This window comes from Candoia aspera, chromosome 1, assembly GCF_035149785.1.
Source record: "Candoia aspera isolate rCanAsp1 chromosome 1, rCanAsp1.hap2, whole genome shotgun sequence".
Taxonomy (NCBI): domain Eukaryota; kingdom Metazoa; phylum Chordata; class Lepidosauria; order Squamata; family Boidae; genus Candoia; species Candoia aspera.
In genome coordinates this window covers 40,489,692-40,509,369 of record NC_086153.1, presented here as the reverse complement: position 1 = coordinate 40,509,369, position 19,678 = coordinate 40,489,692, and the positions used below count along the sequence as shown (strand labels likewise).

Genomic DNA, 19,678 nt, shown 5'->3' with positions numbered 1-19,678 from the left:
TTACAGTTGTATGAAAGAGAATCACAACTTTTTTTCTACCTCAGAAATGTTTATGGCACACACAAAGGCAAAATCAGAAAACCAAAGCACTATTCCAGATGCCTAAATAACCTGTTACCTACAACATTAAAACCTGTTTTATTTAATAATATTCTACGCAGATTGAGAAAGATCTCCCTTGCTTACTTGACAGTATAATCTATCTCACTTTAGGCTTAGTCTTTATATTTGTGCTAACAACAAATCATGGCCAATTAAAAAAAGCAAGCTTAGTTTTTATCACATCTAACTTATGGAACAACCCTCCCACACACGCATTTACACTCCAGTACTGACGCTCTTAATTTTTTCCAATTTTAGACTCTAACAGTGCACGTATGGATGTGCCTATTCAAAAGTAATCCTAATTGAATTCCATTGTACTTAGACCCACTAATGGTGATGGGAAACCTCAGTGATGAGGCATTTTGCCAGTCCATGCAGGACACAGGTCTCTCATGGCTTGCTGGCCACTATAGGCATAGCCATAGCTATAAGGCTTCCATTTAAAACGCTGCATCTCTCTCAAGAAAGGGATTAAATAACATGTGCCAAACCAGAATGAAAATCAAATAAGCTTACAGCCAAGCAAGAATGAAATCTAGAGTTTTGCAGAGGGGGAAGAGATAGTAATTATTTCTGAATTCTGGTAGTGCAGCTGCTGAGACAGGAAGTGGAGAAAGAAATAGGTACAGGCATACCTTGTTTTATTGCAATATGCTTTATTGTGCTTCGCAATAAAACAAAGTATGCCTGTACCTATTTTTTTATCATGCTTCATCAGTATTCATTGCTAGAGTGTTCATGGCTGGGACCTAATCAAGAAAAGACTTAACTAAGATAGCAAAGAGTGAGTCCCAAACCATCCTCTTTACTCATCATTTGTTGCTGCAATGTAGACTTTGCTTGAAGTAAACTACTGAGATTAATAAATAATGCAAATAGCATCTAAGACAAACAACTCTCCCTTTCAGTGGTCATCTCTTTATTTCTCTCTGATTTTGACAATTTATTTTCCCTGCTCTGAATATCTCAAATTAATTTTCTCCCACAAGTCTCCATTCCAAAATGCATTTCCCACTACCATGACCCAAATGTTCCCCCAATTATTTATTCCTCTACAAAAATCTGAGAATTTGAGACAGGAATGTTAATTCAGTGACAGAATATATACAATGCCTAAAAAGATTTTGATTTTAATCTAGGTTTAATCTAGACCTCCAGCTAGACTAGGAAAGATTCCTCTTTGAAATACTAGGGAACAACCATCAGAAACGTAAAGACAGGCAGTAAGACAGATGAACTCATGGTTTCACTCTGTAAATTACAGCTTCTTATGAGATAAATTCCATTTCTTCCGTTAATCATCAACTTTGTCTCCTGTTCAGTTTTAACACAGTGCTATCCCAGGTCTATGCAATCATACAGGAGTAAACAGACACTGAAACTCAAAAAACAGAATTTGTCTACCTACAAATCCCAAATCTATGCAACACTTTCCTTCTTCAGTCAGTGCTGCCTCATCTATTGCCTGCATGACAGGCAGGGACAAAATAAATTATTTTTGCACACCTGCATGACATTCTTTTGTCAGTGTCATGACCCACTAGATCCCAAATATCCTAAGCTATTTCTTTAGCTTGTGAATAAAGGTAGTCCTTGCTTAACATCCATTCATTCAGCAACCATTCAAAATTACGATGGCACTGAATGAAGGGACTTACAACTGGTCCTCAAAGTTCCGGCCGTTGCAGCACCTCCACAATCACGTGAACATAATTTGGGCCCATTTGCATTTACAACCAATTTTTGGTCAGGCACCTACCCACTGCTGTCAGCTGCCCCTGCCACCCAGCCCTGACCGCCACCACACTGCATGCCACTCCGCACGCCACTATGCACACCACTACTGTACGAGTCAGAGCCCTCTTCCCACTGCCTTCTTTCGTGCCTGTGCTGCCAGGGCCTTTCTCATGCCCTGGCCGGGGCCCCAGTTTGCACTCTGGCCAAGGTGGCTGTTTGCATGCCAGCCAGGGCCTTCTTTCGCAAAAGGACCTGGCTAGAAGGGTCCTTCTTTCACATACCTGTCTTGAAAAAGGCAGGCACACAAAAGAAGGTCCCAGCTGCGCCGGCATGAAAGGAGGACCCAGATAGAAGGTCCTTCTTTTGCACAGGTGCAGCTAGGGCCTTCTTTCACACGCCTACCTTCCAAAACTTCATAAGAAGGCCACACGCAATTTGGCCAAGGGGCAGGCATGGCCTCAAGAAGAAGGCCTGATGGGGCCAGTAGCTGCCTCGTGAAGGGCCAGGCCAGGCACGCCTCATCAGTAGCAACGGGAAAAAAGTCAGGTGGGGGTAGCAAGACTGGCAAAGGCAGTGGAGTGCAAGGTGGCCAAAAGGGCAGAGATGGGGGGAGACAGGTGGGTGGGGAGAGGTGAAGAGAGGACTACCTACATAGACCAGCACCTCCAGTCTATCTGACTAAGCATGAGAGACATAGCCACCATAGGCACACCCTCAAGGAAGGCTGGCATACACTCTTAAAGAAATCTTTCAATTTTAATCAGGTGAATTGGGAGGAGGAATGGGCTGCCTTAAGATAAATGGGTTCAGCACATGAAAGACATTACCAGAGAAGATTCAACAAGCCAAATTTCAAGGCTCATTTAATCAAATTGTTTCTACACCGAGATCTGACCTTTTCAACTGAATGTCAAGTTGCTGAGAACAGAGCATTTGGGATAGTTCAGCACATTCCTGGCTTTGCATGCTTATGTTTAACAGGAGGTTTTGAACAAAATATGTAAAAAATTATTAAAATAAATTCACTCCAAAAGACAGTTATTATTGAAAGGATGCACGATACACACCCAAATTTTTAGGAACAATTTTTCAAAGAGTATTTTTTTTTCAAGGAAAACAAAATGTATTAAATAAACAATGAGTACATAAGGAATTAACTAACATAATATAAAGCTATTTTAACTGTGTTTGCTTATGAGCCAATGTCTTGTTTCCACTTCTGGCTACATTTGCAAAGAATGAGAAGTCAGTGTTTAGCATTATGAAGAAATGGTGCTACCTTCAGCTTGTGGACTCCACCTCTCTAGTATGACCATGTGACTGGATGTATTTGCTGACGTTAATCTTACATATGGTTAGTGAAAAGAAGCCAGCTTCAAATCAAAAGTTTTGATGCAGATTTGTTCTTACTAACTGTAATTACTATCTATCACAATTTAGGGTCTGAATGCTAATGCCTAATTTAAATGCTCCACAAAGCTGAATTCTGCAGTTTGATGCCTCCTGTTGGTGAGACTAATTACACAAGTCAGAGAAGTAGTATATAGTATGTCATCTGAACCTAACCACCGGCTTGTTTTTTAAAAACCCAGAATTGGGAGCTAAGAATAAATTCTGCCTTGTTAAGATAAAAAAAAAAGGCAGGGATCCTAATTCCAATAAATGAAGGAGAAAAGAAATCATACTTGTAATTACTTCTGGTGGCAGGAGAAGGAGCCACTGAGCAGTTGTGCATTAGATTACTGCTTAGATCTACTAAGCCAGAATGTAGAAGCCTTCTACACCTCGCCGCAGATAAGAATATGGCCATTATTTAACTATTATTAATAAAAAAAGAAGTGTCTAATCTCAACTGCACCAATGACATTGCAAATCTCAACTGCATGCAACTTACCCATTTTTACTGAACACTCTGAGCCATATTTGAAAGTTTGGCCCCAGCAAACATAAGCAGGGCAAAGTAGTAAAGGTGGATAAAAGAACTGCAAACAAGAAGGTCTCCAAGACTGACCTGGAAAGAAGGAATGCAAAAAAAGAAGAAAGAAAAAGTCAGTGAAGCTATTTTAAAGGTCTATCTTGAGAAACACAATGAAAGGGTAAGATAAACTGCAAAGCATTTGTGTTCAGACATTACAATGAATTGTGGTTATAAAAGTAGGAATGAGCCTAGCTTTCCTCTGGGCTTGCACACTCCTTTTCTTCCTCCTGAAAGGTTATAAAGAGACTGGAAACCTTTGCTTTCGAGTTCAGTTAGTCACAGCATACTATTACACTCAGACTGTAATCAACGTTCATTCTTTGTTGAAATCAGTCAGTTTCATAAATGAAAGCCATTATAATCTGAGGCCTCTGAGCTACAGGATAGCCTCAGATATTTCTAAAACTTGTTGCCAATGATAACTTTAATATGACCAGGGAGGTGGAGATGGGGAATTATGAAAAATGACTGGATAGTATATCATATTAACTACATTCAATTCTAATTAAGATTAAATGTCAATTAGGGGCAAAATGTTCGGCCGAAGCTATGAGGAGAATCTGGAATACAATTACTTCATAATGATTATTTTAAAGATTTTTCTTGACTTCTCCCTAATTCACAAGAGTGGGGATATTATCAACTCAAGCATGTTTTAATGTGTCTTCATGGACTGGGTGCTTTGGCTGTGTCGGAGAAACCCAAGTTGTAAATATACTTGATGGAGTTGATGTTTGAAATAGTTTTTATGTTAAAAACCAGAGAATATTTTTAAAGTTGACATTAAGGACATTTATGGTTCCTGAATTAAAGAACTGGAACACCCAATAATGGAATATTAAAAAATGTGAAATTTCCTTCAGCGAATTTAAAATTAAAACCAATTCATAAAAAAATCTTAGTTTGAGTTTACTGGACTCCCCAGAGAATGTATTTGAAAGGATGGGCATCATATTTTCTCTGTTGGCAATATAAAAAAATTGAGGGGTCATTGACTCACATGATTTGGTCTTCTGAATAACTGACATCCTTTTGAAATAACATTTTAATGTATATAAACAGCTTTATGGGGAAATTGTTCAGTGTTAAAGATGTCAATTAAATGAAATCAAATTTGGTTTTTGTTCTGGCCTTACCTTTTAAGTTTTTGGAAAGCAGCCTCCAGCGTGCCACACAACTATGGCTTTTGGCCTAGAAAAAGTTGTGTATCTCTGTCATACAAAATAAAGATCTAAACAAATCTCAGTGAAGATTTACTCATGTTTGCCAAATTTGAATACCACAGCAGGCTGTAATGAATACAAAATAAAAGCAAATGCCTCTGATCTCCTCCTGAATTCATGATCTGGGGCATGTGTGGTTAATTTTTAATGTGACATCCGAACACAAACAGTGTCTGACTCTGGAGTGAATCAATTTATACATCTTATATAAAAGCTGAGTTTTCACAATTCTGAAAGTCAAAAATTCCACATGGTGATTGTCATAACTCTCAAAAGTGCTTTTCTAATTTTATTACTTTGCTGTAATACAGCAATCATCAGTAGCAAATTGGAGGAAGAGCATCTTTGGAACACATTGCCACAGAACCCATCAAAAATTTAGATCTTTGATGTAACACTGACATCTGGACAACCACTTATAAAAAAACACCACCCCACAACACTGATTTTTTATTTAGAATACTTCAAATCTTGTTTTTCTTCACTACAGTGCACTGTTTCCAGAACTCCAACCTAATGAAGCTTCCAGTTTGGGCTAGTTTTACCTTTTTAGACTGCATGCTGGAGACAGAGAACCTTAATGCTCCTCCATACAAAATAAGTAAGAAAGCAAGCAACCAAGCAAGTAAATAAATATCCCACAGAGAAAACTGGAAGCTTGGGGGGAAAATTCATGTCTAGAGTTCTCCCTGTCATGCCAGTCTTCCTTGTAATGCTAGTGTATTTATTCATTTTGAGACAGACCAGCCTTCAAAAATGGAATTTAGTGTGATTAAATCCACCTTAGGCCTTCCTAGTTTTATTATGATCAAGTCTCAATAACATTTGTGTTTTGTTTTTCCCCCAGCTATTAACATAAATTTTCCTTAACTCTCTAAAACAGACTTAAAAATGACATATAAATGCTCAGAACATTGATAATATGCTGCATATATACACTTTACATATTTTATGATTTAATATGTAATCCTGCAGCATCATGTGTTTGAATTGTTTTCACTTGCTCATCTTTCTAGAATATATGCATGTATTTACTTGACTTGTTAAGGCCACCCAACTCCAAGACATCTCTTTCCTTGGCCTTTTTATATTTTGCCAATGAAACTTTAAAATGGATTGACAGATCTGTAGCAGCAACTTGAGCTCATCTGTAGAACCTGAAACAGAATGCCATTCCTGCAACTGAAGTACAATTTTAGTACTTCATTAAGAACTTGGCAATAATATATTAAAATAAGCCAGGTTCAAAGAAAAAATAATATTGCTATCAATACTTCATTTTGAACCAAGGGAGCCAAAATCAAAATCCTGACTGACTCTAGGCCAAGTAATTTCTCACAGTGCATCCTGACTTACGGGTGGTTGTTGTTGGAGATAAAACTAGGAGAGACTCCAATATAAATTAACTTGAGTTCCTTGAGGCAAAGTGAGATATAAATGCAATGAATAATAATTATGTATGTGTAGGAATGTAACTTTAAAAATATTTAAAATGTTGGCATATCTACCACAGATCATGGTTAGGTATTACTGAATAAGGTTACACTCCTGGTGACAGCACAGATAAATGCTTGCTATCTTGACCTGTTTCTGCTAATAACCAGTAGCTCTTCCAAGGACATTCCTGTAATCCCTTTGATCACATCTATCCATGTTATCTGCTCTCTACTTTTTTGATTTCCCTCAACCTTCCTAAACATACTTCTTTTTTCTAGTCCATCATTTCCGTGCACCACATGCCTGTATTATAAATTCAGTCTATTTGGGCCAGAGCTGATTGGTTGCTGCTGCTTGCAGTCCACGATAATCTTACTAAATGTCACCTGATCCATAATTTGAAGGTGTTTATGCTTTTTCTCTCTCTTTCTCAATGTAAAACCTTCACAACCAAGCATTACCACTGAAAAGACAGTTGTTTTAATTATTCTGACCTTTGCTGTCATTGAAATGACCTTATTCTTCATTATCTTGTCTAACTTTGACTACGCATTCTTCTGTAGGATTAGTGTCTTTACTTCACCATCAAACTGTCATCTTTATTTATTCTTGAAGCCCGGAAAACAAAACTATCTGCCACTTTGACTTTTTTATCATTAAGTTCACTAAACAGATAGGCTGTATCACTTTTGTCTTCATTATTAATATTTAATATTATCCAGAACCACAAATTATGCAAGTACCTAAAAGCAAATCCAGTATTACTCTTCTCTATTACAGGGTCTTATATGGAACACTGTAAATCCAGACTGATCGTGGTTTAAATTTCTAAACATTTAGCTTTATGATTTACCAGTTGGGATTGTAAGAGACTTACTTACTCTATTAATGGTGCTCCGTAAAGAACAATAATTCCATGGAAGAGGATACAAGATATGAGGTAGTATACACAGCATCTTATAAACCTTGTCACCTTTTAAAGAGAATGAATATTTATCTATATAATGCCATCAATATGCATAGGTCTTTTTTACAGAAAACAAGTCCTTGTTCCATAAAGTGCATGATTAGGTGTAGTTATGTTAGATTAAAACCCTTCTAAACCTTTTCTAGATCACTAACACTGAACTAATGCTTGGATGCTTGCTGTATCTTGGTGGTCAGGACCAAAACTGAGAATAACTACCGTATCCTCTTCTCTCTCTCCACCATCCTTTCTCTTCTCCCTACCCGCCTGACTCCCTGGCCCCCACCCCTGTCCCACAGTCTGCTAGGCAGGAATCTATCCCTCTTGCCAGAAGTCCAATCTGATTTCCAGCATGGCTTTTGAAACGCTAGGAGTTGCACAGAGCCATTGGTTGCTCATTGTTGGACTATAAATTATTTAAATACTTGTCTCATTGAGTTTTAGTATTAAAGTAAAATGCTTGTTTAAACGCATTCGACTGAAACAAAATGCCCAGACTGAAACTCTTTTAAGTCTCATTTATTTTCAAACAGATGTTTAAGCATGGGTTTCAATCTCTTGTGGAAACCAGTATAATTTAAGATGCTACAATCTGAATTAGTTTTATCCCAATGTCCATACTGAATATTGTGATGCACTCAGGGTTAGGAAGATGCTCTTTTAGCAGCCATTGCAGTTCCACAGCTGATTTAATACTGTCAGAATCAGATTTACAGGCTAAGGATACTTTTGCAAGCAAATTCCACAAAATCAGTCAGTGTCCTAATCACTGCCTGGACAAGTTCCTGCAGTTTTCTTGGCAAGGTTTTTTGGAAGTGGTTTGCCATTGCCTTCTTCCTAGGGCTGAGAGAAAGTGACTGGCCCAAGGTCAACCTTGGCCACCTTTGGCATTGTGCCTAAGGCAGGACTAGAACTCATGGTCCCCCAGTTTCTATCCTGGTGACTTAACCACTACACTAAACTGACTCTCAATCAGTTTTAGGATACTTATTCACCATAACTGCTAGAAAATTTTGTAGGTTTATTTTTGTTTTTGTAAATCCCACAACAATATTCTGATTACCATACTGTTGCAAGATAAATCTATACACAACCTATACAATAGACAAGCTTACACACACGGGCTTGGAAGGTTTCTTACAAGGGTTCACCATCATAGCTCCCAAAATATTTTGCCCAGTCACAATGTCAGGAAAACCTAGCTAACCTCTTTATAAAGAGCTACCACTTCTCTCTCCATTTGCTGCAATTCTTTGGGAGATATGACTAGGGTCCTTTTAAAACTTGAAATGCAACTTCATTTGATATGCAAATTCACTTGATATGTCTGGGATCCTTTTAAAACTTGAAATGCAATCAAACATGGACTTTTATAAAATAAAGCTTTATAAGATTGTATCACTACAACTCAAATGTTCTATAGTTAAAATACTGAAAAATATCAGTTTTAATTAATAGCTAAGGCATATCTTATTATTTAAAGAAAAATCAACTTCCTTATAGCAGAAATATTAAGAGAATATTTAGTTATTTAGAGGATGTGATGATACATATATTTTACTGTTTTAGTTGAGAGAGGTGTGGAATAATGCTGAAGACATGGAGCTCTGAGTTTAATTCTGACTGCACCCATAAAGTTCCTAAATAGTTAAAGGCATGCAATCATTCATTCAGTTTTGCTCTCTCATACGGCCTACCATATAGCATTATTGCATATAAAACATTTTTGAGAATCAAAAGATGCCAGGTAAAAGTGTTATCCATGCACCATACGAACAATTAAATTTTATCAAGATTATAACATACCTTGTGGGCAAGAGAGTATCTTCTTGTAGATAGATATGGCTTAAAAATCATATGTAAAATTATATTTATAACACCAACACTTGCTGAGCAGATGCACAGCCATGTTAAGTGTGAGTCCAGGATTGAGAAATCCTTCGAGAACAAAGAAGGAACAGTAGTGGTTACAATAACAGAAAAGATACAGAGGACATTGGCAGTCAGCAGTCTCTTTATTTCTGTATCTCTCATGGTGTATTATTTTTAATTTCCACCTGTTGAGAACCAAATTAAAGCATTTATGTTAATATTGATAGTGAAGGCAATTCTCTTTTATACAAAAGATAATGGCAATGTATTCCTGCAGAGATAGAATGGGTTTATAGCATAGAAAATGTTCCTACAAGAACTTTTAGGGACATGAAAAAACAAGCAAGCTTCAAAGTTACAATTTGTTATATGAAAGAAAATAGAAATATTTAAAATTGTTAATAAGAATGGCCTTTAAGACCTTCAGCATGCTTCAAAAAGATGCCAATCTAAAGTAATCTGAGTCTTTCCAACCTCTCCTATGCTCTGGGGTGGTTCAGTTGCAAACACCTCTATTTCAAATGAACAGAACTGGAAGTAGAGATATATACTCTTAGAAAAACAGGAAGTATCACTGTCTGAGTCATTGTTCGGATGTGGCCTCCTTCCAAGCAACCTGCACCATTGAGAAATGGAGGCGAACAGATACACCTACCGATATAGGTTTTTATTCCGAATGGGGCACCGAAAGGTACTTCAGGACAGCCTCTGCATTGTTTGTTTAAATAAGTTACCTTTCCTACCGAAATGCGATAGGATGGGGAGTGGGTGAAAATGTGCAAGGGACTAATCGACAAGAAGGAAGACCGCTAATAACGTAAGTCCTTCCCCGCTTCCCTTCCTTCATCTACGTGCATGCTTTTAGGAGGCGGCTATCCGGAAAAATATCGAGGCAGGTGGTTGCAGGGTCACCACTATGAGAGGCAAGAAACAAGGCTTCTGAGACAACGGCGCCCCTCCAGCTTACCTGCCGTTTCCCAGATGCTACCTGGGAAAGCCTCAAAAATACGTCATAGATTCACCAAGAAACAACCTCCGCTCTCCCTTCGCTCTCCCTTAGCGTAACCGGCGACACTCAACCCACAGTAGCGTCGTCGGACTCTACGTCATGACTACTTCCGTACAACATTCCGCCGGTCACTAAGTTGGTCTCAACCAGTGGACGCAAGCGCGAGAGCGAGCAAGGAACCCGGAAGCGGAAACGTGAAGGCTGGGGGGGGGGGTTCGGAAGTGGATGGTTGTGGAGGAGTTTCGAGCCTCTGTCAGCCGGCTGACGGTTTTCTCCGGTTTCTGCTCGGTATTTTAGGCCTTCGCCATGGTGTGCGAGAAGTGTGAGTTGAAGGGATGGGTGATGGTGGGAGAACAGGCGGGGTAAGGTGGGGAGGATCATTGAACAACAGAGCCGTTCGTTGGAGCTCGTTCCTGAGAAATGAGTAAAATTCAGGTGGCCCGACGCTTCTGTCTTAGGCCTCAGGATTTTCCAGTAAGGAATGGCTGCCTCCCCCACTCCCCCAGTAAGGAAATCTAGTTGTATTTCTGAACGAGTCGGTGCCTGATGCTTTCCGTTCAGTCCCACAAGCAAAAACAGGGCTGCCTGCTGTAAAAGCCAAGGACTTGTTTCTTTGTGTCATACTTAAAACAGAAGTTTGGGGACCGTTGCCTTATGTTGCCATCCTGAGTGCACTTAATGGGATTTGGTTCTGTGAGTATACATGCCTAAGATTATTCTGTTTGGAGGTACTGAATCAGATGAAGCATTAGTATGAACGCACGATGGAGGTTTTCAGACTGCTTAAAGTGACTTAGAAGAGTAGGTGCCATGAGGTTGCGGTTTGCTGGATGCTTTGATCCCCAAAATTGTGAATACTGTAAAGTTTTCAGTAGATCCTAGCAATGATGGTTGATTGCTATTCTGAAAATCACTGGTAACAAAACGCCTGGAATGTATTGATCAGATACAACTGTAGGAGAGGTTTATTATGCTAATAGTTTTTTGTCAGCTTTTGTGATTGTTACTTACGAAGTTCATAATATAGATGGGAAAGAGAGAACCTGAAAGCTCATTTCAAAAACAAGATTCAAGATTCGAGCTTATCAATACACCCTTTCTCAACCCATAGGATTGTGTAGTGATGTATAGGGATTATAGTTCCAAGAACTCTTACTGACTGTCTCTCTTAGCCACTTGGCTACACAAATGTTATTGTCACTAGAGAATTAAGCTGTAGTGACTATATTATTTTTCTTTTTTCTCAAAATTTTTAATATTATCTGCATAGAAAAACCTATATCCCAAGTTATCTTTATTTGTTTATATATATATATATACACACATACACACACACACTCAATTCCTGTTAACTTGATATAATTTAGTAGTATACATACCACTTGCAGATTTCCAGGAAACAAGTCTGTCATCCAGAATACTGGGAATAAAATTAGCATATTCCTATTAATTTAGAAAGGTGTCAGTTTCGAAAGTAGTAATGATTTCAGTGATTATAAGATCGCAGCCTTACATGGATTTCTCTGTAAAAGGTGCTACACTGACAGCATAGCTATATATTCTTATTTCTAGGGCATATGAAACCAGAAACAAATTTACCTTCTTTTGTGAAAATATGCACTTTATTCTCAAAATTATCAGCTGATAAATTGTAAAAATTACATATCCAAGACTGGACTATTATGATACAAGTTTCATCCATGACAGCAATCCTAATCTTTCCTAGGCTCAAGGAGCTTATGTGGTGACTACACATCAAGCATCAATGTATGTGATCGTGGGAATTTCTGCTAACTCAATCAATTTGCCATCTATTCCTCATAATCTGCAAATCCCAATTTGTTTGCATTCCCATTTGTTATTTTTACATTTATGTCCTGTTTTCATTTAATCAGAATTTCTTGTGATAGTTACTAACACGTGTCATAGACCTATTCATAGTCATTGATAAGTAATCCCTACTGTATTTGGAAGGACCAACACCTCGCAGCTTTAAAAACATGTATTAGTAGAAAAACTCACTAAATCCCATAGGGCAATTTCTTGAGTCACAGGACAGATTCTATGCATCATCAGTGGCTGTTCAATTTTTTTAGAGTGTCATAATTATAGAAAAATTTGCTATATGGCATGTGGTACTTTATATTACTAGTATTTATATTATTAGCATTTCTGCTGTTCATCATAAGTGAATCTGTGAAATAATATGACCTGAACATACTGCGCTGTTGTAATCTATTATATTATCATAGTTTTTATTCCGTCTTTTCTATGCTTCTTCATAGGTGAAAGAAAACTTGGTACAGTAATTACACCTGATACTTGGAAAGATGGTGCAAGAAACACAACAGGTATTCTTAAGTATCACAGGAACTGCTATCTATTTTTGATAATTAGAGTACTTTCTCATTTCTTGATCAGGAAAGTGAGTAGGAAATGTCAATTTAAAAAAACCTCTGCAGATCTCACATCAAGCTGTATGTTTTTTATTTTCTATATAATTATTGCCTCAGTAATCACATGGGTATGTTTTCTTTTACCTTTGTTCAGAAAAGTAAAGTTTCTCATACAGGTGTAATAATTCCAAAAGAACTTAAGCAGTAAACTATCAGAACCTGGAACTGCTATGTATAATATATAAGCAGGTTTCCTTTCAACCATCTGAACATCACAGGGACATTTGTAAATTAATCTTCCTTGAAAATAACTATTGCTGCTAAAAACTTTTACAACTTGATAATAAGAACATGACTGAACTTTGTCTGGTTGAACCTAGTTTAAAGAACTCAGCATTTTTAGCTGGATCATTGTAGGATATTTAGTATTCCATAGTTCTAGTTGTATTTTCTCTGGGGTACCATATTGTTGTGGCCAAAATCTGGCTCACCTAAAGCAACCAAATCACTTTGAAGATACAACATAATTTTATGTGCGTGCATACAAGCAATAATACAGTATATCCTGGACCCCCAGCAAAACTTTGTTACTTTGCTGAGCGGCCCTGAGCGAAAGCAGAACCAGGGCTTATATACCTTTGGCCCACTACATTGCAAGGCAAAGAAAACAAAAAAAGAAAAAGGCAGACACAGTGGACATTACAGCATGACGTTGGAATATTTTGGATAAACCCATCAGTATGACATTATTATTATTTATCCCTTCCTACTAGGTCAGCATGCTAGCCATACTATCTTTGAGATATGGTCAGTGAATAGAAACCATTTGGTTTACTGGGCCACAGGTTTCTGACTGAGTCTTCTCCCTGTCACCGTTCAGGATCAATTCAACTTGCTATGAATGTTTTCTTACAAGGGCACATTAAGCAGTTCATATGTATGGGGGGCATCTCAGAGGTTTGGTAGTGAATGCAGCTTATTTGTGTATGGGGTGCGGGGTACCTTTTACCACGACAGTATTTTCATACATAATTCAGAACTTTTGAGGGAGATGGGCAGTGACAAAATTCGAAATATAAATTAAATAAATAAATAAGGCTTCTATTGACTGCTTGTACAAACACTTATGAAGTATTGATAGCAATATTACATGTCCTATGATGCAGAAATTCTTAATCATATAAGGTTAGAGAAACCCGGTGAATATTTATCCCACAGATACATGATGTCCTGATTTTAATTAAGTGTTTTCCTGTTTTGAAGTAGTTTCCAAAGGAAGGTGAGTGCCCCTGCAGTTCTGTTTTGATCTTTAGCTATGTACACTTTCTGTTTTGGCTGTTCGAATTATCAGAGAGAACAGGATCTACTACTGAGGTCAGTAGCAAAAGATCTACCAGAGGAAATTGATTAAGTTCTGTAAGGATATGCAAAATATGTTGTATCCAGGGGTATCCCACACAGTAGAATCAAAACAAATTCCCTCAGTCCATATAAATCCTTGAAATTTAGGAGGGAGGATTTGTGGACATGTGTGGATGCAGAAGGAAGGCAAAATCCCACTGTATGTGCGGAAGCCTACCTGTATAGTGTTAGATAGGCCTCACAAGTAGTTATGTGGTAGTAAAAGAAATGGTTCATCTTTATGTTTATTACTGGGTACTTGGTTTATTTTTCCTTTTTAATGGTTTCAGCTTTAATTTGCAATGGTTTCAGAATTGTATTTTTTTGTTTGTTTATAGAAAGTGGTGGGAGAAAACTAAATGAAAACAAGGCATTGACATCAAAAAAGGCAAGGTAATTAAAATCTTAATTCATTTGTCAAATGCTGGAAAAATTCTTAACTTGCCTATTCTTCATTCCCTACATTCATCTGAATTTCTTTCTCTTCCATGTTTCCTCATATAGTCACTCCTACTTCCTCCAGTCTTGGGTTGCCATAGAAGCTTTTTTTCCACTGCCCTGTACCTTTAGCACCTGTAACTCTTTACCACCATCACTGCAACTTGAGAAGCAGTGGCTAGATAAGTGTTTTTCAGGCTTGGCAACTTTAAGATGTGTGGACTTCAACTCCCAAAATTCCCTGAAGTCCATCTTACAGTTGCTAAGTTTGAAAAACACTGGGCTAGATGGTGGTAATTCTGTAAGGCACTGAACAAATAAATAAAGGATTGGGGAATTTATCATGCCTATGTCCTCTGGGCTGATTTAACCCATAGGTAGAAAAGAAAAGGTGTAAGAGAAAACATGGCCACTTGTAGTTTATATAGATTATGTTGTGCAAATCTATAGTGGTAGTTCAAAATGGCAAGTTGCATTTTGATAGTTTTATGTAACTGCAACAAATAAACTCTCTTGGGTCTTTTATTAGCTTTCTTGGGTTCATGTCCACCTCCCCCTTCCCCCATCTGTTGCAAATATATGGAAGTAAATAGAAATTCTTGTGATAAACAGCTAATTCACTTCTTTTTATCTTCTTAGATTTGATCCTTACGGCAAAAACAAATTTGCAATATGCCGAATTTGTAAAAGTTCAGTTCATCAGCCAGGCTCTCATTACTGCCAGGGATGTGCATACAAAAAAGGTGAGATATTTGCCATAAACCCAGTTTCTTTCCTTCAAAGTTTATGTGGTTACTGAGAAACAAGTTAAGTTGTACTAGAAGGATTAAAAGTAATTTTAATATTCCTGTGCTTTTTATTAACAGGTATCTGTGCAATGTGTGGAAAGAAAGTCTTGGATACAAAAAACTACAAGCAAACATCAGTTTAATTATTGTGATTTTTAATTGACCAGCTTTGAATATAGAAGCAATTGCTGAACATCATCAGCACCAATAGTATGATGGGAGGCTCCTAGAGAACTTGCACGGGATAGTTGTGCTGTCATAGTTCTAAGTTTAAATCTGCATTAAATGGGCTTGCTCATATTAATTTGGAGTAAGAAAGCTTTGTTCATCATAATTTGATTAATCAGAATACGCATTTGGAATTTTGGTAGATATAGTAAAATCTGCCAAATGGGAAAAAAATAAAATGAATATGTAAGTGCTTAGAACATTCAAAATTTAAGTTTCTTTTTGAGAAACTTAAAGGGCAGCAAATAGTTTAACTTTCCCATCATCTCAGCTACTCTTACATCAAGAATAAGGACTGCTGAATGCACCAGCAAAATCTTGATAAAATAGATTGGCTTAAGACGATTTGTGTGGCAAATGTATGTTTAAATATAATGCTATGTAATTTAGTAATCCAGCTACACCAATAGGAAGCTTTTCAGTTTACTTTTGTTACATACCTAGAATTGCTTGCAACAGAGGCTGTCAAAGCATCTGGCAAATAACAATACACAGCTATTGAGTTCCATTCAGCTCAATGGGTTGTACACTCTAAATACTTTGGTTGATAACTGATAACTGCTATCACTTAAAATTGTTTTCATTTTTAATGTTAAACTTACAGGGGCTTAAATTTAAGATAGGATTAATCTTACTAAAATAAATCTTTAGCTTGATGGTGTACAATTAGTATAGAGGTATTACTTGTTAAAGAGGAGAAAGAATGTAAGGTGTTCCCAATTTATTGCATTCGTATTTTGGATTTTTTTTTGTTAGATTCTCTTATATGGAATATTACAGCACTCAGTGGTTAATATGTTGTTTGCATATTTTTATCAGTGTGTTGCAGAAAACAAGCAACAGTTTCTCATTGGAGAGGGAATTAAATTGGCCTATCTCACTGTGGGCTACCTGACTGAATTGGATAGACTTGTATTGGTTTGATTCATTTCTGCCAAATTGTAAGTGCATTGTCAGAATTTTAAAAAAATGATTAGAAAGGGACAATCAGCATAATTCCAGTCATGTTTAATTAATAGCTTTTATGAAGTTGAACATGATGTAGAGCTTTTAAGTCAAACAGAAAATTTTATTGTGATTGTGTTCAGTTAGACTGTTTTCTGAGGCTCCTCCATAGCGCCCACATCTTTTTCTTGAAAGTTCCATAAACACCAATGACTCGGGGGCCAACAAAAATACATTACTTTGAGGTTAACATCTGAGAAATGGACAGCCATATGAATCCACTACCTAACTTTGATCCCAGTAACTGAATCATGGGATATACTGTAATTGTGAACTAATCACAATGTGGTGATAAAAGGTACCCCCACACACACAAGCTATGTTCAATACCAAATGTGCGAGATTCCCCCCCCCCAATACATGTGAACTGCTTAAAGTGCTCTTGTAAGAAAACATTCACAGCAAGCAGAATTGACCCTGAGTGGTGACAGGGGCAAGAATCAGATAGTAACCTGTGGCCCAGGAAACCAAAATGTTTCTATTCACTGACTGTATCTCAAAGATAGTACAGCTAGCATGCTGACCTAGTAGGAAGGGATAAATAAAGTTACACAGATGGGTTCATCAAAAACATTCCAATGTCACACTTTAATTTATACAAGGTCTGCCTTTTTCCTTTGTCTTGTCTTTGAAATGTAGTAGGCCAAAGGCATATAATTTGTGGTTCTGCTTTTGGTTAGGGCTACCCAACTGGGCTGTAAGCCCAGTGTGCCCTTTTTCAATATTTGCATGCTAATAAATGTATGTTGCATCTTCAGAGTGATTTGGTTGCTTTAGGTGAGCCTGGTTTTGGCCACAACAACATCTATACAAATGGCACAAGAATGTCTCATGCATATCCTGCAATTGGCCAGGATAGAAAACTGTCCCTCTCAGATGGTGAAGGTGAGCAAAGAGGGCATGGAATTGACTAATATTTTGTATGACATTTTCACTATCTATAAATCTGGCCCAGTGCCTGAAGGCTATACGGGTTTGAATGGGGAAGAATAGGCTTCAACAAAACCCTAACAAGACAGAGTGGCTCTGACTCTTTGGTCCTCCTGCTTCTGGTGAGGTATCATCTTTGACTCTTGCTGGGGTTGCACTCCCCTGGACAGAAATAGTATGCAATTTGGGGGTCCCCATGGACTCAAGAAGCAGGTGGCAGCCATAGCTGAGGGGGCTTTGCACAGATTCATCTTGTGCAGCAATTGTGCCTATTCCTGGACCGGGAGGCCTTGCTCACTGTCACTCATGCCCTGGTGACTTCTCAGTTGGATTGTGCAACACACTTTACATGGGCTGCCCTTGAAGATGATCCGGAAATTACAATTGGTCTAGAATGCAGTGGCATGTTCAGTTTGGGTGCTGCGTGGTTCACCACTGTTGCACAAGCTGCTCTGCCTTCCAGTTTATTTCCCAGTGTAGTTTAAAGTGCTGGTATCTGCCCAATCCACTAGGTTTGATAGGGTGGATGTGCTCTAGGTCCCTTCCCTTAAATGTTACCATCTAGTGAGACCTCAGTAGTGCATCTTCTTGGTAGCGGCCCCTGCCCTTTGGAACACTGTCCCCATGAGATTCTGGGGGGATCCAACCTTCCTTGCCTTCCAAAAAGCCCTGGTTTTTCCCACAAGTGTTGGGGTAGTGCAAGGCTGGTTCCCAGTAATGTTCTTTGTGGAAGTGAGGGGATGTGTTGTATTTGAGGGTATTAGGAGTTTCTGTGTTGGTTTTTATGTTTTTTAAAAAACTTTTTAACTCCCATTTGTGAGTTGCCCAGGGTAATGTTGTGTAAGATGAGTGTCTATATAAATCTTTTAAATAAATAAATAAAATCTTTACAGCCTATGTTTAAAAATAATACAATATTAAAATCCCATCAACAATTGTGAGAAGTGGTAGCGACAGCAAATGCGTCAGTTTTAATTTTTAATGCAGTAAATATTGATAAATATAACCCAAACAAACAAAAGCTCTTTTGGGGTGTGCCAAATTGTTTAAAGCGGGAAGGGATCCTGAGAGAAAAAAGTTTAAGAAACCCTGCCTTAGATCAACATAAGGAGCATTAGACTTTAGATCATTTTCCCCTAATAATGGTGCTTTTCAAATGTTTTTGACATAAAGATAGGCTGCCAGTGAGCAGCAGTGGAACAGGACAAGGGTCTTCATATCCTGTGCAGAAAACTTAACTAGGTAGCTCTTTTGCCTTATGTCTCCCCATTGGGGGAGAGGGGCGGTAATATAAATCTAATAAATAAATAAAATAAATGTTCTTATGCAAGCAAGAACCTTGGTAGCACTTCCTTGATCACTGAAAGATTCAAGCTAGGGTTTGTTTTTTTGGGAAGGGTATTTAAATATGTACATATCCATATTCAAAAATACCAGTGCTTGCAAAAAAAACCCCTAATCAAGTGTAATTTTTAGCACAGTGAGCATGTACACGGTTCCTTTGCCCTTATTTTTGTGTTATAATACAAGGGGGATAGGGATACTGGATTGGTTTTATATATTTGGAAATATGTCTGTGTGATGTGTGCATTTTCCTTATATTTTAAAAGGCAGAGGCTCTATTGTGCATTCATTCTGAACAAGCAGCTTATCTTTAGTGTTAAGCAGCAGTGTTTTCTGTATTGTAGTATTCAGCAACCAAAAAGGAAAAATCCCTTTTGGGAGAGACAGGTTGCTTCTCCAGCTATGACATGCAGGCTTATTATTACATACATACATAATCTAACCATTGTTCTATTCCCTTTGACATGAGCAATATTATGCAAATGACAGAAAAGTTGTAAGAAGTAATAGGCCAAAAAATTAAAAGGAAAAAGTGCTAAATCTAGTTTACATCAATCCCATGTACCAGGGTTTTTTATGTGTTCTGCAGAACCCTGGGATTCTGCAGGAACTTGATGGGTTTCTGTGAGAGATTATGAGCCAAATAAAAGTTCAATTGAATGCAGCCAATTTTCTATCACAAAAGCTTTGCTTCTTGATCAGGGATCCTGGGATTTTTCTACTGTATTCATTAATCAATTTCATATCACATTGCCTTTGAACATCTCACCTCCTTTACAGGATCTTATCAACTCCATCCGACCAAGATTTTCTTTTTTCC

The 19,678-nt window shown here is 37.8% G+C and overlaps 2 protein-coding genes across 3 annotated transcripts in view; one reads left to right on the top strand and one right to left on the bottom strand.

The window, feature by feature from the left end:
• PIGF (phosphatidylinositol glycan anchor biosynthesis class F) overlaps window positions 1-10,391 on the bottom strand; it is a 28,962-nt gene extending 18,571 nt beyond the window's left edge. Inside the window, exons 1-4 of one of the 2 annotated variants that reach the window (XM_063302719.1) lie at window positions 10,287-10,391; window positions 9,254-9,504; window positions 7,362-7,453; window positions 3,737-3,853 (exon numbers count right to left, since the gene is read on the bottom strand). In XM_063302719.1, coding sequence (XP_063158789.1) covers window positions 3,737-3,853; window positions 7,362-7,453; window positions 9,254-9,481 — 437 coding nt within the window. In that variant the 5' untranslated portion in view covers window positions 9,482-9,504; window positions 10,287-10,391. Of the gene's footprint in view, window positions 1-3,736; window positions 3,854-7,361; window positions 7,454-9,253; window positions 9,505-10,170 lie in introns of both variants that reach the window. The other variant, XM_063302726.1, reaches the window with a different exon arrangement.
• Window positions 10,392-10,548: 157 nt separating this feature from the next.
• On the top strand, window positions 10,549-17,341 carry CRIPT (CXXC repeat containing interactor of PDZ3 domain). The gene is made up of 5 exons (XM_063302710.1): window positions 10,549-10,650; window positions 12,614-12,679; window positions 14,464-14,518; window positions 15,203-15,306; window positions 15,430-17,341. Exons 1-5 carry the CDS (start codon window positions 10,635-10,637, stop codon window positions 15,492-15,494), a joined length of 306 nt encoding a protein of 101 aa, XP_063158780.1. The 5' UTR covers window positions 10,549-10,634; the 3' UTR covers window positions 15,495-17,341.
• Window positions 17,342-19,678: the final 2,337 nt, after the last annotated feature.